The 18,175-nt window shown below is 42.6% G+C and overlaps 1 protein-coding gene across 1 annotated transcript in view; it reads right to left on the bottom strand.

The window, feature by feature from the left end:
- Positions 1 to 12,281, bottom strand: part of LMO7 (LIM domain 7) — a 196,837-nt gene extending 184,556 nt beyond the window's left edge. Inside the window, exons 1-2 of the mRNA XM_040623652.1 lie at positions 11,165 to 12,281; positions 10,334 to 10,404 (exon numbers count right to left, since the gene is read on the bottom strand). Coding sequence (XP_040479586.1) covers positions 10,334 to 10,393 — 60 coding nt within the window. The 5' untranslated portion in view covers positions 10,394 to 10,404; positions 11,165 to 12,281. The remainder of the gene's footprint in view (positions 1 to 10,333; positions 10,405 to 11,164) is intronic.
- Positions 12,282 to 18,175: the final 5,894 nt, after the last annotated feature.

The raw sequence follows: 18,175 nt of genomic DNA, 5'->3' as shown, positions 1-18,175 counted from the left end.
CATTCTGATAGGTATAAGGTGATACCTCATTGTGGTTTGATTTGCATCTCCCTGATAACTACTGATGCTGAGCATCTGTTCATGAGTCTGTTGGCCATTCATATGTCTTCTTCCTGGTTTACATTTTTAAAGAGGAATCCGGCTGTTGTTATACTGGAAGCAGGGAGGATGGTGGAGATGGCAATAAGTGGTCAGATTCTGGATATATGTGAAGATACAGCCAACTGAATTTCTTGACAGACTAGATGTGGAGTGTGATAAAAATAAGAGTCAATAATGACTTCGAAGGTGGGGACCTGAGCAAGTGGGCTAACAGTGGTACCATTTACAAAGATGGGAAACACTGCGGGGAGGAGTAGGGAGGTGATAGGGAGGGGGAGGAACTCAGAGTTTTGTTTTTAACAAAGTGGGATGTGCCTGTTTGACTTACAATTGGAAATCCTGAGTGTATGTATGTATCTACGTGTATCTACACACACACACACACACACACACACACACACACACACACAGAAGGTGTGGGGGAGGGGAGGGAAAGGGAGGCTAGAAACATCGTCAGGGCCAGGAATATAAACAAGGAAGTCATCAGCATATAGAAGGCCTATAAGCTGTGGATTTGCTAATATCTACTAGGGAGAGATTATAGACAAATAAGGGAAGACATGGGAAGATGAACCCAGGGATACTCTAATACTTAGCAATCAAATAATTAGGAGGATTCAGCAAAGGAAAATCAGAAACATCAAGTAAAATGGGAGAAAAATCCAAAGGATGGTTGAAGAAGACGTTTCAAGAAGGAAGGTGTGACTGTGTCTGATGCTTTTGATAGACTGACAATATTTTCTTTGGATAACATGGTAAGTTCCAAACTGATTACATGCCACTCAAGAAGTAAAGGCAAAACATTTATTTTCTCCTTCCTCGGGTAGGATGAATGACTTTAAACTTAATGAGAAAGAATTCCAGAATCCAAGTTTATAATAAGGTTGGCAATGAGTGCCCTTCCTTGAATACTATGAGATAATGGTATAACAAAGGAAGATACTTCCTTCCCAGCTCGGACATCTAGATCAAATTTCAACCTAGTTGAGAAAAGGAAATCTTTGATGTGGTCTTCCCTTCAGCAGTACTTACACATATGAAACACTAACTAGAATGTATCCTCGTTGAAAACAGGACATGTACTTTGAAGCACCGTACAATAACGGTCTGTACAATTTCTGGTATGTCATGGGTATGCCGTGGACTACTGAAATGAAGGTCAGTAAGAAATTGATACTTTTGTAAAGAGTCTTACAGAAGAAACTAGTTAGATATAATTTATCTCCTCTTCTAGCTCAAAGTATACCTCAATGTCATCATATAAAAAATGCTTTCCTTTTACAACACTTTACATGGTTTACTGAGCATTAATATATTCACTTAGATATACCAGAACATTCAAGTCTGTAATTGATCAAGAATGTCTATCAGCAAGTCTATAGTTTATAGAATATTTTCAATCCTGTGCTTTCCAGGCACTAACATCACAAGACAGAAGCTATTCTAGTGTGCAGAACTTGTCATAAACAGAAAACAGCTAATCTTACCGCTTCAGATGGAATGAGGACTGAGAGCCCATTCTCTTCTGATTTACAAATCCTTTACCGCGATTTACTGACCAGTGTCACCCGGAGACAGTAGAGTGTAGTGATTAAGAGGGCAGGCTGTGGAGTCAAATTACCTGGGTTCAAAGCCCAACCACCACTTACTAGTTTTAGTGTTTCCGTGAGCAAATTACTTGACCTCTCACCCCTCTTTTTCCTCAGAGAAAACACCCTTGGGTAACAGTCCTTCATTATAAGGGTATGCAGGGATAATGCACTTGCCACGTATCTTGCACTTGTAGAAAAAAGTACTAGCTGCTTTAATTGTCAGTTACTCACCTCTTCTTGTAGAATCTTCATAGCAGGTAACTCACTCTCCATGTCAGCCTTTCTGGCATAGCACAGAACTTTGTTTATAACTACACCTTCAAATACTTGATGCCAGCAGAGAAAGACAATTATCATATGGTTTCACTCATACATGGAAGATAAGGAATAGCGCAGAGGACCATAGGGGTAGGGAGGGAAAACTGAAGGGGGAGAAATCAGAGAGGGAGAAGAGCCATGAGAGACTATGGACTCCAGGAAACAAACTGAGGGTTTCAGAGGGGAGGGGGTAACTGGGTGATGGGTATTGAGGAGGGCATGTGTGGTGATGAGCACTGGGTGTTATACACAACTAATGAATCATTGAACATTACATGAAAAACCAATGATGTACTATACAGTGGCTAACTGAACATAATAAAAAATAAATAATAAAAATTTTAAAAATTAAAAAAAAAATACTTGATGCCAAAGTCTCACTGTACCTGATCAGTTATTACTAGTGTGGCCCTTTGAATCCACATAAAATTTTGAATCGGGGAGGATTTTGCAATTTTTGGAAAGGCTGTTTATGGGACTGTGTTGTGAGCCACCTGCAGAATGTGCTAAGGCCTGTCTACTTAGAGCAAAGTGGCAGATTGAGCACATTAAACCTCTGTTCCCAAAGTTGTGCACAGATGACAACTCTTGTCCTTATTAAGAGCTTTGAGTACATCAAAAGTGTTTTTTTTAAAAAACACACCCAATAATTATCTTCTGAAACTGAAGAGTAAGCACGGGTACTCATATTTTATCATTTCCTCAGGCTCTAGTACACTTTTGACAGCTAACAGGCTTAAGGAGATGTGCAAGCATTAATTAAAAAAGCCAATCTCTTGACAGGATACAAAACATTCATTCCTTCAACAAGCATTTGAGAACTTTCTGCCAGGAACTATAGGATACAGAACAACAAAACAACTCAGTCTGCATATGGTAACGGATGAAATGATTTTCCTACAACAGCTATTTTCTCTAAACTAAAAGGGTTGGACAAATTTATTAATGGTGCTTTTTCCTTTTTTTAAGATTTTTATTTATCTAAAAGAGAGAGCGAAGGAGCAGAGGGGAGATGCAGAGGCAGAGGGAGAAGCAAACTCCCCGCTGAGCAGGAAGCCTGATGCAGGACTCGATCCCAAGACCCTGAGATCATGACCTGAGCGGAAGGCAGACACTTAACCCACTGAGCCACCCAGGTGACCCTGGTGCTTTGTTTTTCTTAACTAACATTCTCAAAACTAGTACTTCTCTTTAACTCAAATGCCGTTATGTTGACAAGCAGTTTAAAAAGGAAGGAGGAGGTAAAAGGAGACAGCCTTAACAGGAGTCCCTTCCTAGCCAAAGCACTCTTGGCATCAGACAGCAAACACACTGAAGCACTGCGGAGAAGGACGAGAAACAAATTGAATGAAGCAACATACTCCCTGCCACACACTCAGGATGCTATTCCTAAAGCCAAGAGAAGCTTTAAGGACTTCTGTGCTTCAAAAATGGCTAAAGAAACATCCTCAAAATTGTTCCATTCCTCATCTCATAATTTTGTTGAGAAGTCAGAGGGTCTATCTCCAAACAACCCAAAAGAAAAACAAGGCAACTCAGGAGACACTTCCTTAATGGTCCTACCATGCCCATGACCTTGGGGATGCGCTTGACCAGGCCATGGGCCCTCTGAGCCTTCTATGACCTCACAGAGAGGAGACAGAACCTCCTTGTTTCCCCTTCATCCTTTCTCACTGGGAGGAAGCCCAATGAGTCATCTGTTAGATAAATGTTTAACATCACTAGGGATCTGAGAAGAGGGAGAACAACACGCATCTTTCATCTATTAATTTAGAGAAAACACACAAATGACCATTTCCAATTCTGGCCAGAAGATGGAGAAACTGGGGCCCTTAACCTCTGCTACTGGTTGCAAACCAGCACAAAGCTTTCAGAGGGTAACTTGGTGATAGGTCAAGAACCAAAAAAAATCATTCAAACTCTTCGACCCAGTCTACTCTTCTAACTGGTTCAAGGACACTCCACTTTATTAAAAGTACCAGTTCTTTGTATTTTCCCCCATTTTAAGAAGAGGCCCATTTCTTGCTTTCAGTGCAGAAGTATATTGGAAAGATCCAGAGCAACACTGTACTGGAATCCTCCCCGCTGCCCAGGAAATACCTTGACATGTGTGCTTACACCTCCTGGAGTCATGCTATTCTAATGGCATTCCCGCCCTGGTTCCTATCTGTGTGAATCAGTTCCTTCTCAAGAGGACTTTGCAGGCACAATTATCTCTTGCCAGCCTTCCTGTCCTATTTCCCAAATAAAGACATTGTGTTCAAGTAATAGTAAAATGCTACATAAAGAAAACAGGAATGAACTGACAATCAAGATATTTCTTGGCTGTTCAAAACCACACTAAGAAATCGAAGATGCTGGAAATCAAAAGGGTGGCTGCCTACAAGAGGTAGAGTCTGATGTGTCCTTCTGGAAGGGAACTTTGCTGAGTGATAAAAATGTTCTACCTGTTGATTAAATTGCTGGTCACATGGGTATAAACATTTGACAGAATTCTTACAACCGCACATTTGAAACCTGTGCATTTCCCTGCATGTAAACATTACCTGAGTAAAAATAATCTATGCTCAGCAACTCCTAAGAGCTGCGCTGTACACAACGTCAAGTTCTTACAGCAAGTTGTAAAGCCGCAAAGTGGGCAAACGTGTTACCCCCCTGCAGCCTGACGTAAATGCTGCCTCTCCGCGAGCGAGCTCGACGCCCCCAGCCGACTCGGGCTGCCTCCTGACTGCCCTCTCTCCACACGGTGCAGACTCCGCCAGGGCAGTTACCTGACAGCACTGCTGGGTGTGTGTGTCCGCTTTGTGCAGCGCTTGCCTCTGTCTGGAGGTCCCGCCAAGACACTAAGAACATGGCATTTGAATCGATAAACCTGGCAATTGGCTGGTACGGAGTAAGCACATAATAGGCATTTTCTGGATAGCAAAATGACTGAATGCCAGTCCCCATGAGGGCAAGCACTCATCAGAAGGCAGGAAGAGAGTGACGTGACTCCAGAGCAGGGCTGGAGCCAAAGAGAAAACACCAGGTAAATAGGCAAGTCCCTGTGGGCACCCAGACGAAGGCTCATCTTGTAGCTGGTCCAGACCAAACCACCCCCAACCAATGAACTCCGCTTTAGACGCTGAAGCAAGTTTCCACTGGGAGAAGAAAGAAGTTCTGGTCCTGAAAACCCTACTTTTAAATTTTATTCAAGCTGTAGCCTTCAGATTATACTCTTATTCAATAAGCATTTACCAGGAACCATGCCAAACCCCTGACATAAATGTACTTTCCTGCCCTCAGTTAGCTCATAGTCTAATATGGAAGAATGGATAGAATTATACCGCAGAGTGCCAAAAGAGAGTTCTAGACGAGCAAGAGAGGACAGGAAGGAATGGGTGGAGCAGAGGTGTGCTGGTTCAGAAAAGCCCCCACAGAAAGGTTGATTTTAGTCCAAGCATGGAGGATTGAAGAGAAGTAATGGGTAGCAGGTAAACAGGGAGGAAACTAACTGGCTCCTTTCACCTCCTTCTTTTCTAAACAAGGAATAACCTGAATTCCATGCACAGTAGCCTGGAGGTGAGAAAGGGCTTCCAAGGTGGTGGGAAAACACAAGCACGGATTAGGAAGCAGCAACTGCTTTACTGTCCTCGGGTCACTGAACAGGCTCGACCAGCATGTGAGGCTCAAGCAAGAAAACAGAGCCTTATGGCGTTTAAGTAGAAGAGCCAGGACTTGAGCTATGGTTTGTTCCCAAACCTGTGAGGGCTTCCCCCCCCCCCTTTCATTGAGATGTGACTGACACACAGTTCAGTAGAATAGTTTAAAGTGTACCACATAAGGACTTGGCATACATTCACTGCAAAATGCTTGCCACAAAAAGTTAACATCCAGCTCTTTGTATAGTTACAAAAACATTTCTTTTCCTTGCAGTGAGAAATATTAGGATCTACTCTCTTAGGAATTTTCAAATTTACCATACAGCAGCGTTAACTATAGTCATCATGAATTGGATGAAGTAGACAAAAGGTACAAACTTCCAATTTTAAGACAAAGAAGTACTGGGTATGTGGGGCGCCTGGGTGGCTCAGTCGCTAAGCGTCTGCCTTCGGCTCAGGGCGTGATCCCGGCGTTCTGGGATCGAGCCCCATGTCAGGCTCCTCCGCTATGAGCCTGCTTCTTCCTCTCCCATTCCCCCTGCTTGTGTTCCCTCTCTCACTGGCTGTCTCTACCTCTGTCAAATAAATAAATAAAATCTTTAAAAAAAAAAAAAAAGAAGTACTGGGTATGTAAGGTACAAAACAGTGCTCTTAATCTCTATGCTATCTGGCAGCTAGGCAAATAGTTACAGAGAAGAGATAAAAAAATAAAAATAGATACACAGGCAGAGATGAGAGTATAAAAAGCTGTAAATGCTATGATGTGCTTCACAGTACAATGTATATAAAGACTGTGGACTTTAAAATCTTTTCATGAATCCCAGAAAAGGAACTAACAAAACTGGGTTTTTATTTTGAAAAAAAATTATTTTGGCTACAACAGCTAATGCAAGAGTTGCTTCTTAACATTTAAATTTTTAAATAAATGTTTACCATCATAGTAGTTCCAGGTTTAATATCTGTTCATTGAAATTATACGTAATTACCAAAATGCTTTTATGAATTCAGAAACATTTTCAAATAAACGTTTACATCATTCTACATACATTTAAAAGGCAACAATATAAGTCCATGAAACCTTCATTTAGTCCACATGGAGGACTCATGTTTCCCAGGCAAACCCTGTCAAACCAGACCACAGGCTGGAAACCACAAGCAGAAAGGGTGCCGTTTACAGAGAAAGAGGGAAACCATGTAGAAAGATTTGGGGGTGGGTGGAGAAACAGACTAATTGGAAGTAACTGAGTAAGCAGTCATATTCCAGTGCCAGGTTTGGCAATGAGCTCAACTTGGCATCGTTAGGTCCTGCTACAGGATGACAGTGATACGGAAAGAATCAAACTCAGAGATAACAGGAAGCACAGGTGAGCAAGGGGGTGGGGAATGAAGTTAGCCTGTTCCGCTCCAACCATACTGTATTTACGACTGTATTTAAACTTCAGTCCAGACAGCAACATTAACCCACAGTTTGGAAACTGGTGACCAACCAATGCAATGAATGATAGATCCAGTTTTCCATCTCATTGGTATTTTGTCTGTTCACTACAAAGCCTTTTTAGTGCCCTAAAACAGAGAGACAGAGGCAACTGTTGGGTGTAGAAAATTAAAAGGTGCTGCAGAAAAAGTCTAAAATTAGAGGGTCCAGCCGACAATTTCTACTTCATCACCCACTCCATGACCTTGCTGGAATCAGGCTTCCTCTCCGCCTCTCCCTTTAAACTATTACATTATTTGGTTTTAAAAGAGTGTTTAATCATAAATCAGCTCTGCTACATTAATATTCCAAACAGCATTTCCAACCAGACAATAATCCAATATCATTCTGTTGAATTACATTAAAGGGTCACATTCCACATTTGCTTTAAATTGAAATACTAAACTAACCTGAAGTATAATACATACACTCCTAACCATTTAAGCACAATTTAAAATAGTCATAAAATTTTAATTGGTGGAACCACCACCACTAGCCCTTGCCTTGCCCTTTCTCCTCCTCCTCCCAAAATAAAATAAATAAAACTTTAACTTTGGTTGTGGGAATAATACATTAGCTATTTAAAATCACAGAGAATGGAAATAACAAGAACATACTAACATGGACACTGGCCATCATTCAAAATTTTACAAGGTTTTGGAGTCTCTTGACCTTGGGATAGTCAAAGTTGCAGCTGAGAATAAAAACAGCAAAGTTTATTACATAATATATATATATATGCTTATATATAATGAATGACCCTCTTATGCCTCAATACATGTAGAGAAAAGTATGATAGGGAAAATGGAGCGAGAATATCAGCAAGCAGAAGAAAGACTTACACCATAATCTTCCCCACTTTCCAAAACATGTTATAAAATACACTTTGGAATCAATATTTTATCTTTAAATTAGGGGTTCTCAGAGTTAAGAAGCAATTGTTGCAACAAGGGAGTCATCCGTTCTGCTTCTTTTGGCAAGAACGATATTTTAAAATATGTGCTTTAGTTGTAAAGGCAAAGCTAAGGAAACAAATAAATCTGGACACTAACTGGAGTAATAAAACAAACCTAACAGTAAGCACATTGCTGTCACTTTGGATGTCCAGAGCATAACAAAAGTGTACATAAATACGTAAATTATTCACATATCTTCAATGAACATACTGCCTTGCTCCCAGTGGCACCAAAAAAAAAAATGACTTGAATTTTAATCTCATTAACTATATTATAACGATATGGCAAAGCCTTTAGAAAACTTGTCTTTCTGGGGCGCCTGGGTGGCACAGCGGTTAAGCGTCAGCCTTCGGCTCAGGGCGTGATCCTGGCGTTATGGGATCGAGCCCCACATCAGGCTCCTCTGCTATGAGCCTGCTTCTTCCTCTCCCACTCCCCCTGCTTGTGTTCCCTCTCTCGCTGGCCATCTCTCTCTGTCAAATAAATAAATAAAAATCTTTAAAAAAAAAAACAAAAGAAAACTTCTCTTTCTGCCAAAGATGAATAAAACGCGTTTAGATGGGATGGTTGCGAGTGGGAAGATGTGCACGTGTACGATGCACTGTGATATCTTTTATTGCAACACACTTGCCTCGAGTTTATTAGATGCAAATTTTTCACAGAAAGCCTACACAATCACAAGCAAGCTACAACAAACAAGAATTTTTAGATTTCAAAAATCGGTATACTAAAAAAAAAAAGTTTGAAATCATCCATATTTATAGATTTCCTAAAGCAAATAAACAGCATGCGGATACAAACTCCACATAGGAGCCATGTGTGCCCAAAAATGTCCTCACATTTCTTTCTTTCTCTCTCCCTCTATCCCCAACACTCAAAAACCAAAAGACAAGTTTAATTTCTTTTCTAAAATTATGTAGAACAAATACTACAAATGGAAAATTACCTTTGGACGCCTTGGCTTTTCAAAGTTCATGAATGAGGGAAGTCATTTCTCTTAACTGCATTGCTGGAATTTTTCCACTCATTTCAATTCAAAATACAGTGTTTATTCTTCTTTCAACGACCCCATGCCTTCCCTTCACATATTTCCCCCTTCCCCCACACCTTTCTAAATCACCTTCAGACTAGTTCAAAGTTCAGGCCAAAAAGAACACCAAGAGCGAATTTCCTGACCCCCCTCCCCACTGTCTAGTGGGTAATGCTACTCACATTTCACATTCCTTTATTTACTGTTAGAAATGTAACACTGAAAGTTTATTCTCCTTTTCCCCACTATATACATTTGTTTCTTTATGGACAAATGAATTATGTTTAAACACTGTGTGCTCTGGGATTCTTAAATATGTTTTTCTGCTGGAATAATCATTAAGCCTAATTTGCATTTTTAAGTAGGCTGAACAAGCCAGCACGTGGCATCAATAAGTCCTCAGTAACTGCGAAGCTGGTGGAGGCAACAATTTTCCAACAAGCCCTTGTTCCTGATTCACATCTGCTCTGAAGACTTCCCTGGCATCATTTAAAAAGTCATCTTTTTCATCCAGTAGAATAACGGGTAGAAGTCCTGGTGTTAACTTTTTACAGCTAAATGTAACCTTAAGGCGTTGAGGAAGGAACCTCCTAGAGACCATCTCCATTTCGGTGGAACTGGACGATCTCGTCTCTAAGGCACAGGTGGGAAAGTAACAACCCTTCAGTGAGTGACCCCAGGAGATCTTAGTCCCATCAAGGCCGACTCTGAATAAGTAAAAACCCTGACTCCCACCCCCGGGGCTCCAGATGCTGCGAGGGAGAAAACATCTCTCCAGGTGCGCCTCAAGTGTCTAACATCCTCCACCTGCCCTCCCACACAACGCACACTTAGTACACTGCCTGTGCAGCTAAGGGTCGGGCATTCCCACTGTAACCACCCCCAAAGAACCGCTCCCGAGGGCCCTGGGCCGCTTCTGACCCGGTGCTGACGTGGTCTGGCGCACAAGGATGTGTGGTCCCCAAACCCAAGTGGGCGAGCGCAGGACTCTGCCCTGGCAGAGGAGCTCTGGGAAGCCAGGGAACCCGTCGTAGGGAGGGAAGCACTAGGCTTAGCTGGACCTTAAAAGGTAGGAGAAGTAGGACTTGCAAAGTCCCCCAAACTGCAAACCAACCGGCTGCCATGCGCCGGCGCCAATCCCGGGAAGAGGCTGAAGCGCAGAAGCGGCGGGAGCGGCCTCGAGGCCGCAAACTCGTGCGGAAAAGAGTAAAGGCACTCACCTCCACCCATCTCTGGGCCTCGGCGAAAGCCACGGTGCAGTCGACCCCGGGCTCCTCCATCCCTTCCACGACTAGGGTAAGAAGGAGAGAGAAAGACGCGGTGAGCGCGCGGAGGGGCGGCAGGTCCCCCGCGCGTCGGGCCCTGCCGCCCGACCTGTGCTCAAGCTGCGAGGCGCCCGGGCTCTCTTTCCCTTTGTCGCGCTCTGCAGTTTGGAAAAGTTTCGAGCCCGCAAGAACTTTAAGACGTGGTTCCTCTCAACTCCTGTAAACGACCCCGAGGCCCCGGGCAGCGGGCAGGGCGCGGGAGGTGGACCGGGGATTAGAGACGGTGCGCCGCACCAGCCCGGCAACTGTTTGGACTTCAAAAGTCGCAGCGAAGAAGCCGCCGCCCTCCCCGGAATGTCCCCGCCCCAGCCCACCCCGCCGCCGCCCACCCCGAGCCGCAGAGTCGCCGCTTCCGTCCGCCCCCCTGCGGCTCCCGGGGGCTCCCGGCCGCAGCCGCCTTTGTGGTCAGACTGTCTAGGCCAGGAGATGCCACCGACCGCCAGGAGACCGTGGCCAAGGCCACGCTCCCGCGCGCCCCGCCCAGACCGCGGCTCCGCCCGGAGGGACTGCGCCCCCGCGCCCGCATCCTTCCCGTCTCTGCCCGCCTGGCCGCCTTCCCTCTCCCGGGAACCCGGGTAAGAGGCGCCCCCTCGGCTTGAGGCCGCCAGACCCGCCTGAAATACCAGGAATAGCTGCACACAATTGCACCTTTCCGGGCCAAGAAACTTCCCTCTTAGAGGAGCGCGGCCCGCCGTGACGCGCAGCCGCCCGGCCCACCGCCCTCACCTGCGGCCTGAGCCCGGCGCGCTCGCTTCGGCTGAGCCAGCTGTCCCGCCGTCCCGTTGCGCGCGGCCCCGCCGCCAGGTGCGCGTCCTTCCCCACCCCAAGTTCTCCGCCCCCGGCAGCCGCCCGAGCCCTCCCCGCGGCAGGTGGGGGAAGTGGCCTGAGGGTGTGCCGCCCATTTCCCTCACTCTAGGCCGGCCCCGCTCCGCCCCGCTCCCACGTGGGGGAGATGGAAGGTACGTGCCACTCCAGCCCCGTCTCTCCGCGAAGGGCGGGAGCGGAGGGGAACCTTGCATTTCTCTCGCCCTCACCCTAAGCGTCGGACAGTAAGGTGACCGGTTATTCAGTGTCCCCTGCTGTCCTGGGTAGGTGCGCAGGGCTGGAGGGTCGGAGGCTCCTGGTTTGGCTTATGTGAGTTCTTGTCACACAAAAATCAAATTTTCGGAAAGGAACGTGTTCGTTGGTCTAATCTCCCTGGGACCTCGCGTGATGCTCCCGAAGCCCTATTCAGGCCACATGTTGATGGCGTCACCTTTGGAGGAAGGTAAAGATCGGTTCTTACTCCCGTAGAGGAAACAAACCCTTACTTTCTTTTTTCCGGTTGATTGACGTCGTTTTTCATCGTACGGAGTAAACAAGCACAGAGCAGGAGACTAGTTTAATGAACAGCTAAAACCTAGCATCTATATTTAACAATCGTTTGCATTTTGCCTTATTTACTTCATCATCTTCATTTCCTGATTAAAGATAGATATTATATTTCACCCCTAAATATTACAATATACATCTCGGTTTTTAAAGGACACTTTTCTACAAAATCCTATTTCCATTTTCACACCTAACTAAAGTTAACAGTAATTAGCTAGTATCAATTTATACCCCATCCAGACTCAAATTCCTCCACTGATCCCAAAATGTCTTTTACAGCTGTCTCACTCAGACCAAAATCCAAACAATGACCACACAATTGCATTTGGTTAGATCTTTTTTTAGCCTAGAATAGCCGCCTCCTTCGACCCCCCTCCCCACACACGGCTTTTTTATTTTGTTTATTTTTTATTACTAAAACATTTTTTTAATTTTAAGTTTTTATTTTAATTTCAGTAGAGTTAACATACAGTGTTATAGTAGTTTCAGGTGTACAATGTAGTGAATTCAACAGTTCCATACATCACCCTGTGCTCATCAGGACAAGTGCACTCCTTAATCCCTATCACCTATTTCACCCATTCCCCTCCCCCCACCCCTCTCAGAACCATCAGTTCTCTATAGCTAAGAGTCTGTTTCTTGATTTGTCTCTTTCATTTTTTTCTCTGTACTTGTCTGTTTTGTTTCTTAAATTCCTGCTTTTTTTAGAATAGCATTGTGTTGTTAAACACTGACTCCCATGTACTTCCAGTCCAGAAGGACAGACATTCCCCAAGCTTCATGAGAGTTATTGTTACTACAGTTACTATGTACATATACTATACTGTTTAAAGCCGCTGCTATGTAACTTGACTTAAAGCTTTGGGGGTAACAGCCCAGGATGGTAACAAGCACATAGACGGGAATCTGAATGACTAAGGTTACCAAGTTACCAGACACACTGACCTTCAATTTCCTCATCTGAAAAAATATGCTGATAATAACCACTTCAAAGGGAAGTCGTGAGAATTAAGTAGGATGGTATATGTAAAAGCCTAGGGCATTGCTTGGCAGAGAGTAGGCACTTAATAAATGATGGTTATTTCCCATTCGTCTCTAACAGCAGTGTGTCAAATATGAATTTTTCCTTACAAATGGGAATTTCATTTATTTGCTCAAATACTCACATGGAAAGAGCTGTAGGGTATTGTGAACTCTGTTTCATGTCCTCTCAGGCACCAGCCATTTCTGTCTCTTTAATGATGCAATTTGCAATTCAGAAGTCCCCAATCCAAATCTTTGCCTTCTACTATCAGTCATTAGAGTGTTTTCTCCTCCTGGAAAGGTTTATACAGCTTCATAGAGAAAGGTAATCTACCACAGGAGTTAAAGATTAACTTCACAACAGTAAGTCATCAAGAATAGTATTCATTTCCCAAAGAATTTGAGGTACCTTCCAATATTTAAAAACAGTACAATTGTCACGTGTTTATACATTAGTAGATGAACTGTTGGTGGGAGAAAGTGGTACAATCTTTCTTGGTAATTTGACAAATATTTTTTAAAAATTTAACTACTCATACTCTGTTGCAGCAATTTCACTCTGGGCATTTATCCTAAAGATATGAAGACAGATCTGTGCACAAAATGAGCAGCTGTGGTGGACACAGATACACTAGCCAAACCTTCCTTTGGAGGAGTGTCGTCAGCAGACAGCCTCCAGCTGCCAGCCCTTTTGAGGTCTGCCTCAGCTGCAGACTGCAGCCTCCTCAGAGCTCCTAGTCCTCCCAGAGCTGCTCTCAGCTGGGTGACCTGAGTGTACACTAGAAAAGTCCAGTCATTTCCACCCAAAACAGAGTACCTCTGATGGGCCCTTTCCATTAACATGAGGCCTGGGTCACAGTTCAACTTCTCCCTTGCTCTTTCCTGCTTCTTCCCTTTTCGTTGCACAGCGGTCAATCCCTAGTAAATATCTTGCTCTTCAAACTCCGTTTCTTTCAGCTTCTGGATGACTAAACCTGTGGTGACATGAAGCATTTGTTAAAAATGAAAATCCTGGCACTCCTAGGTGGCTCAGTTAAGCATCTGCCTTTGGCTCAGGTCATGATCCTGGGGTCCTGGGATCAAGCCCTGAGTTGGGCTCCCCACTCAGTAGGGAGCCTGTTTCTCCCTTTCCCTTTGTTCTTTCTCTCTCTTACTCTCCCCTGCGCGTGCGTGCTCTTTCTCTCAAATAAATAAATACAATTTTTTTTAAAGACTGTATTTATTTATTTATTTGACAGAGCAACAGAGAGACAGACAGCCCAAGCAGGGGGGGCAGGCAGAGGGAGAGAGCTGAGCAGGGAGCCCGATGGGGGGCTCAATCCCAGGACTCTGGGATCATGACCTGAGCCAAAGGCAGACGTTTAACCAACTGAGCCACTCAGGCACCCTAATAAATACAATCTTTAAAAAAAAAAAAAAGAAAAAAGAAAAAATCCCAAAGCAATCTAAACTAACAACAACAGGGACAGTGGAGTAAATTACATTTTTTCCATAGAGTGTGTTATCACTCAGTCATTAAAAATGTAAAAGGCAATTCAGTGACCCAGGGAGATGTTTAAAAATATATAGTGAAGTGGATAAAAAAACAATGTGTAAAGCACCCTAACTTGTGATTGCATTTTTAAAATGCATATTTTGCCACATAGAACAAATTAGAAAAAATCACCCAAATTTTAATGCCAGCTATTTCCAAATGGAGATATTATGCTTTTCTTTTACAAGTTTTTTTGCAAATGACATGTATTACTTTTATAAATGGGAAAATATGGATGACACAAAGCTATGTCCAAATATCTTTTTTAGCTCTCTTATCACAAAGTTCAACCTCCACCTGCCTTCTTCCCTGACTTGGCAAATGGTACCATGCTTAAAATTTGGTCTTGTCTTTCACCCCCATGTCTACCCCATTCCCAATCCTGTCCATCTATTTCTGTAGTTATCTCTCCAACTGGCTCCTCTTCTCCATCCCCATTTCTACTATCTTAGGTCAGGCCCTCATTAGTTCTCAGCTAAATTTCAGAAATCATATGACCTTTATAAACTGTAAATCTTGTCATGCTACAAAACATCCCACCTCCCATTATCCCTTCAGTGACTCCCAGTTGCCTTTTTATTTAAAGATTGATTGATTGATTGATTGGGGATGGGGAGGGGCAGAGGGAGGAGGAGTCTTAAGCAGACTCCACCCTGAGTGCAGAGCCCAACATGGGGCTTAATCTCAGGTCCCTAAGATCCCGACCTGAGCTGAAACCAAGAGTCAGACACTCAACCAACTGTGCCATCCAGGCACCCATCAGTTGCCTTTATGTGTCATTTGATGGTTTCCAGAACATTAAGAAGTATCCTTCAGATTTGCTCCTGCCTACACCTCTCACCACATGTTTTGACCCATATTTCTCCCTTTGTGAGAAATGTGCTTTCCTCTCTCCTTGCCTGGCTTTCTCCTACTTATTCTTCCAGGCTCAATTCAGGTCTCTTGCTTTTCAGTATCCTTCAAAACATCTTTGCAGATTATCCTGGGCTGGGTTAGATATCTCTTCTTTATGTAACCATAGCCCCTTTCATGAGGTATTATATTGTCTATTTTTCTCATTGAACTATGAGCAATTTAGGAGTGTGTGACATATCTAGTATTCAACAACTGTTTATTGATGGGAGTGTATGTGGGCATAAATATATTTCATATATTTAATATATTAACTCTTAATGTACAGAAGTAATAAAATATCAATAGTAGCAGAGTAGAAAATACTGTTGATTACTGAAACTAATACGAGAATTTCTTTATAGCAGGGTTTCTAAATAGAAGTACAGTTAATAACCTAGGCTAGAGAATTCTTTTTTAGGGGAATTGTCTTGTGCATTGTGGGATGTGTAGCAGCATATCCCAAGTCTCTAACCACTAGGTACTAGCAGCACCCCTGAAAATTCAGTAACCAAAAATGTCTCCAGGTATTGCCAAATGTCTCCTGGTTGGGAGGGAGGGGCAAATCATCCAAGTTGAGACCCACTGCTCTACAGGAAGAGACTGGCTTTGTTAGTTAATGCTTTGGCACCCTAGAAGTGTAACTCAAGCCCAAGTTTCTTGCAACAAGTGGGTAGGGTAGAGAAGCGTTAGGGTGAATTAGAGGAAAAAGGCTATTCTGGGTTTAATAGAGAAAGGGGCAAGGGAGAACTGGACTGAATGGTGTCTGGGCAAAGATTATAAGAGGAAAGGGATGTAGTGACTGGGGAGGTCTGCAAGAAGAGACAGGCACAGTGGAAATTCTTCTAATAAAAGAACTGAATTGATACTGGTTGGTTATGGTTCAAAAAGTACCAGCCCTTATGAGTTCAAAGACAGCCAGCATCTGAATTGTATATATATTTCTCATGCTTATATAATACCTTTATTAACAGGAAGATTCACTCCTAGAAGGTAGATAAAAATATATATATTAAGGGGCGCCTGGGTGGCGCAGTCATTAAGCGTCTGCCTTCGGCTCAGGGCGTGATCCTGGCATCCTGGCATCCTGGGATTGAGCCCCACATCAGGCTCCTCCGCTATGAGCCTGCTTCTTCCTCTCCCACTCCCCCTGCTTGTGTTCCCTCTCTCACTGGCTGTCTCTCTCTGTCAAAATACATAATCACTCACCATTAAAAAAAAAATATATATATATATATATATATATTAAATATTATGAAAATCGTTGGTTTTCAGGTGATATGATCTTATATAGAGAAAATTCTAAAGACTCCACCAAAAGCTTAAAACTAATAATTGAGTTCAGTAAAACTGCCACCAAATACAAAATCAATATACAAAAATTAGTTGTATTTCTGTACACGAACAACTATCTGAAAAAGAAATAAAGAACAATACTATTATTTACAATATCTTCAAAAAAATTAAGTACTTAAATTTAACCAAGAAGGTGAAAGATCTGTGCACTAAAAATTACAAGACTTTGATAACAGAAATCAAAGACACAAGTAAGTGGAAAGATATTCATGTTCATGGATTGGAAGAATTAGTATTGTTAAAATGTCCACATTACCCAAAGCCATCTAATGGGTTCAGTGCAGTCCCTGTGGAGACTATGCATTGGGAAAGGATATTCTCTTCAATAACTGGTGTTAGAAAAACTGGATAGTCATACACGAATGAAATTGGACCCCCATTTTTTATCATTTACAAAAGTTAAGCTGAAATGGATTAATTATAATGTCTGAACTGTAAAACTACTAAGGGAAAACTCCTTGACATTAGTCTTGGCAATAATTTTTGGATATGACACGGAAAGCACAAGCAACAAAAGCAAAAATAAAGAAGTGGAACTACATCAAATTAAAAGGCTCTGTACTACAAAAGAAACAATCAACAAAATGAGAAAGCAAACTACCTAGTGGGAGAAAATATTTGCAACCATCTATCTGATACAGGGTTAATATCTAATATATATATAATGAATCCATATAACTCAATAGCAAAAAAAAAAGAGAAGAAAAATGAAAAAAAATCTGATTTGAAAATGAGCATAGGAACTGAAAAGACATTTTTCCAAAGAAGACATACAAATGGCCAACAAGTACATGAAAAGATATCTTCGTTAATCAATAGGGAAATGTAAATCAAAACCACAATAAGATCACCTCATACCTGCCAGAATGGCTGGTATCAAAAAGACAAAAAGTAACAAGTGTTTGCAAGGATGTGGGGAAAGGGGAGCACTTGTGCACTGGGGTGGGAAGGTAAGTTGTTGTAGCCACTGTGAAAATTAGTATGGAGTTTCCTCAGAAAATTAAAAATAAAACTATCGTATGATGTAGCAATTCCACTTCTGGGTATATATCCATAGGAAACAAAATCACTGTCTCAGAGATATCTGCAACCCCATGTTCACTGCAGCATTATCCACAGTAACCAAGACATGGAAGCAACCTAAGTATCCATTGATAGGTGAAGAAAGTGTACATACACGTGTACACGCACACACATGCACATACAAAATGCAATATTCAGCGTAAGAAAAAAAGGAAATCCTGCCTTTTGGGACAACATGGATGGACCTTGAGGGTTTTATGCTAAGTGAAATAAGTCAGACAGAGAAAGACAAATATACTGTATATTCTTACCTGTATGTGGAATCTAAAAAAGCCAAACTTGGAGAATAGAATGGTGGTTGCCAAGGGCTGGGAGGTGGGAGGTAAAGCATAGAATTAGCAGATGTTAGTCAAAGGGTGCAAGCTTCCGGGTATAAGATGAATAAGTTCTAGGGTTTTAATGTACAGTATCGTGACTCTAGTTAACAATACTGTATTATGCACTTGAAAGATACTGAGAGTAAATCTTAAGTATTATCA

Source organism: Ursus maritimus, unplaced genomic scaffold, assembly GCF_017311325.1.
Source record: "Ursus maritimus isolate PB19 unplaced genomic scaffold, ASM1731132v1 scaffold_10, whole genome shotgun sequence".
Classification (NCBI taxonomy): domain Eukaryota; kingdom Metazoa; phylum Chordata; class Mammalia; order Carnivora; family Ursidae; genus Ursus; species Ursus maritimus.
The sequence above is the reverse complement of the archived record's forward strand: the minus strand, read 5'-3'. Positions and strand labels throughout refer to the sequence as shown.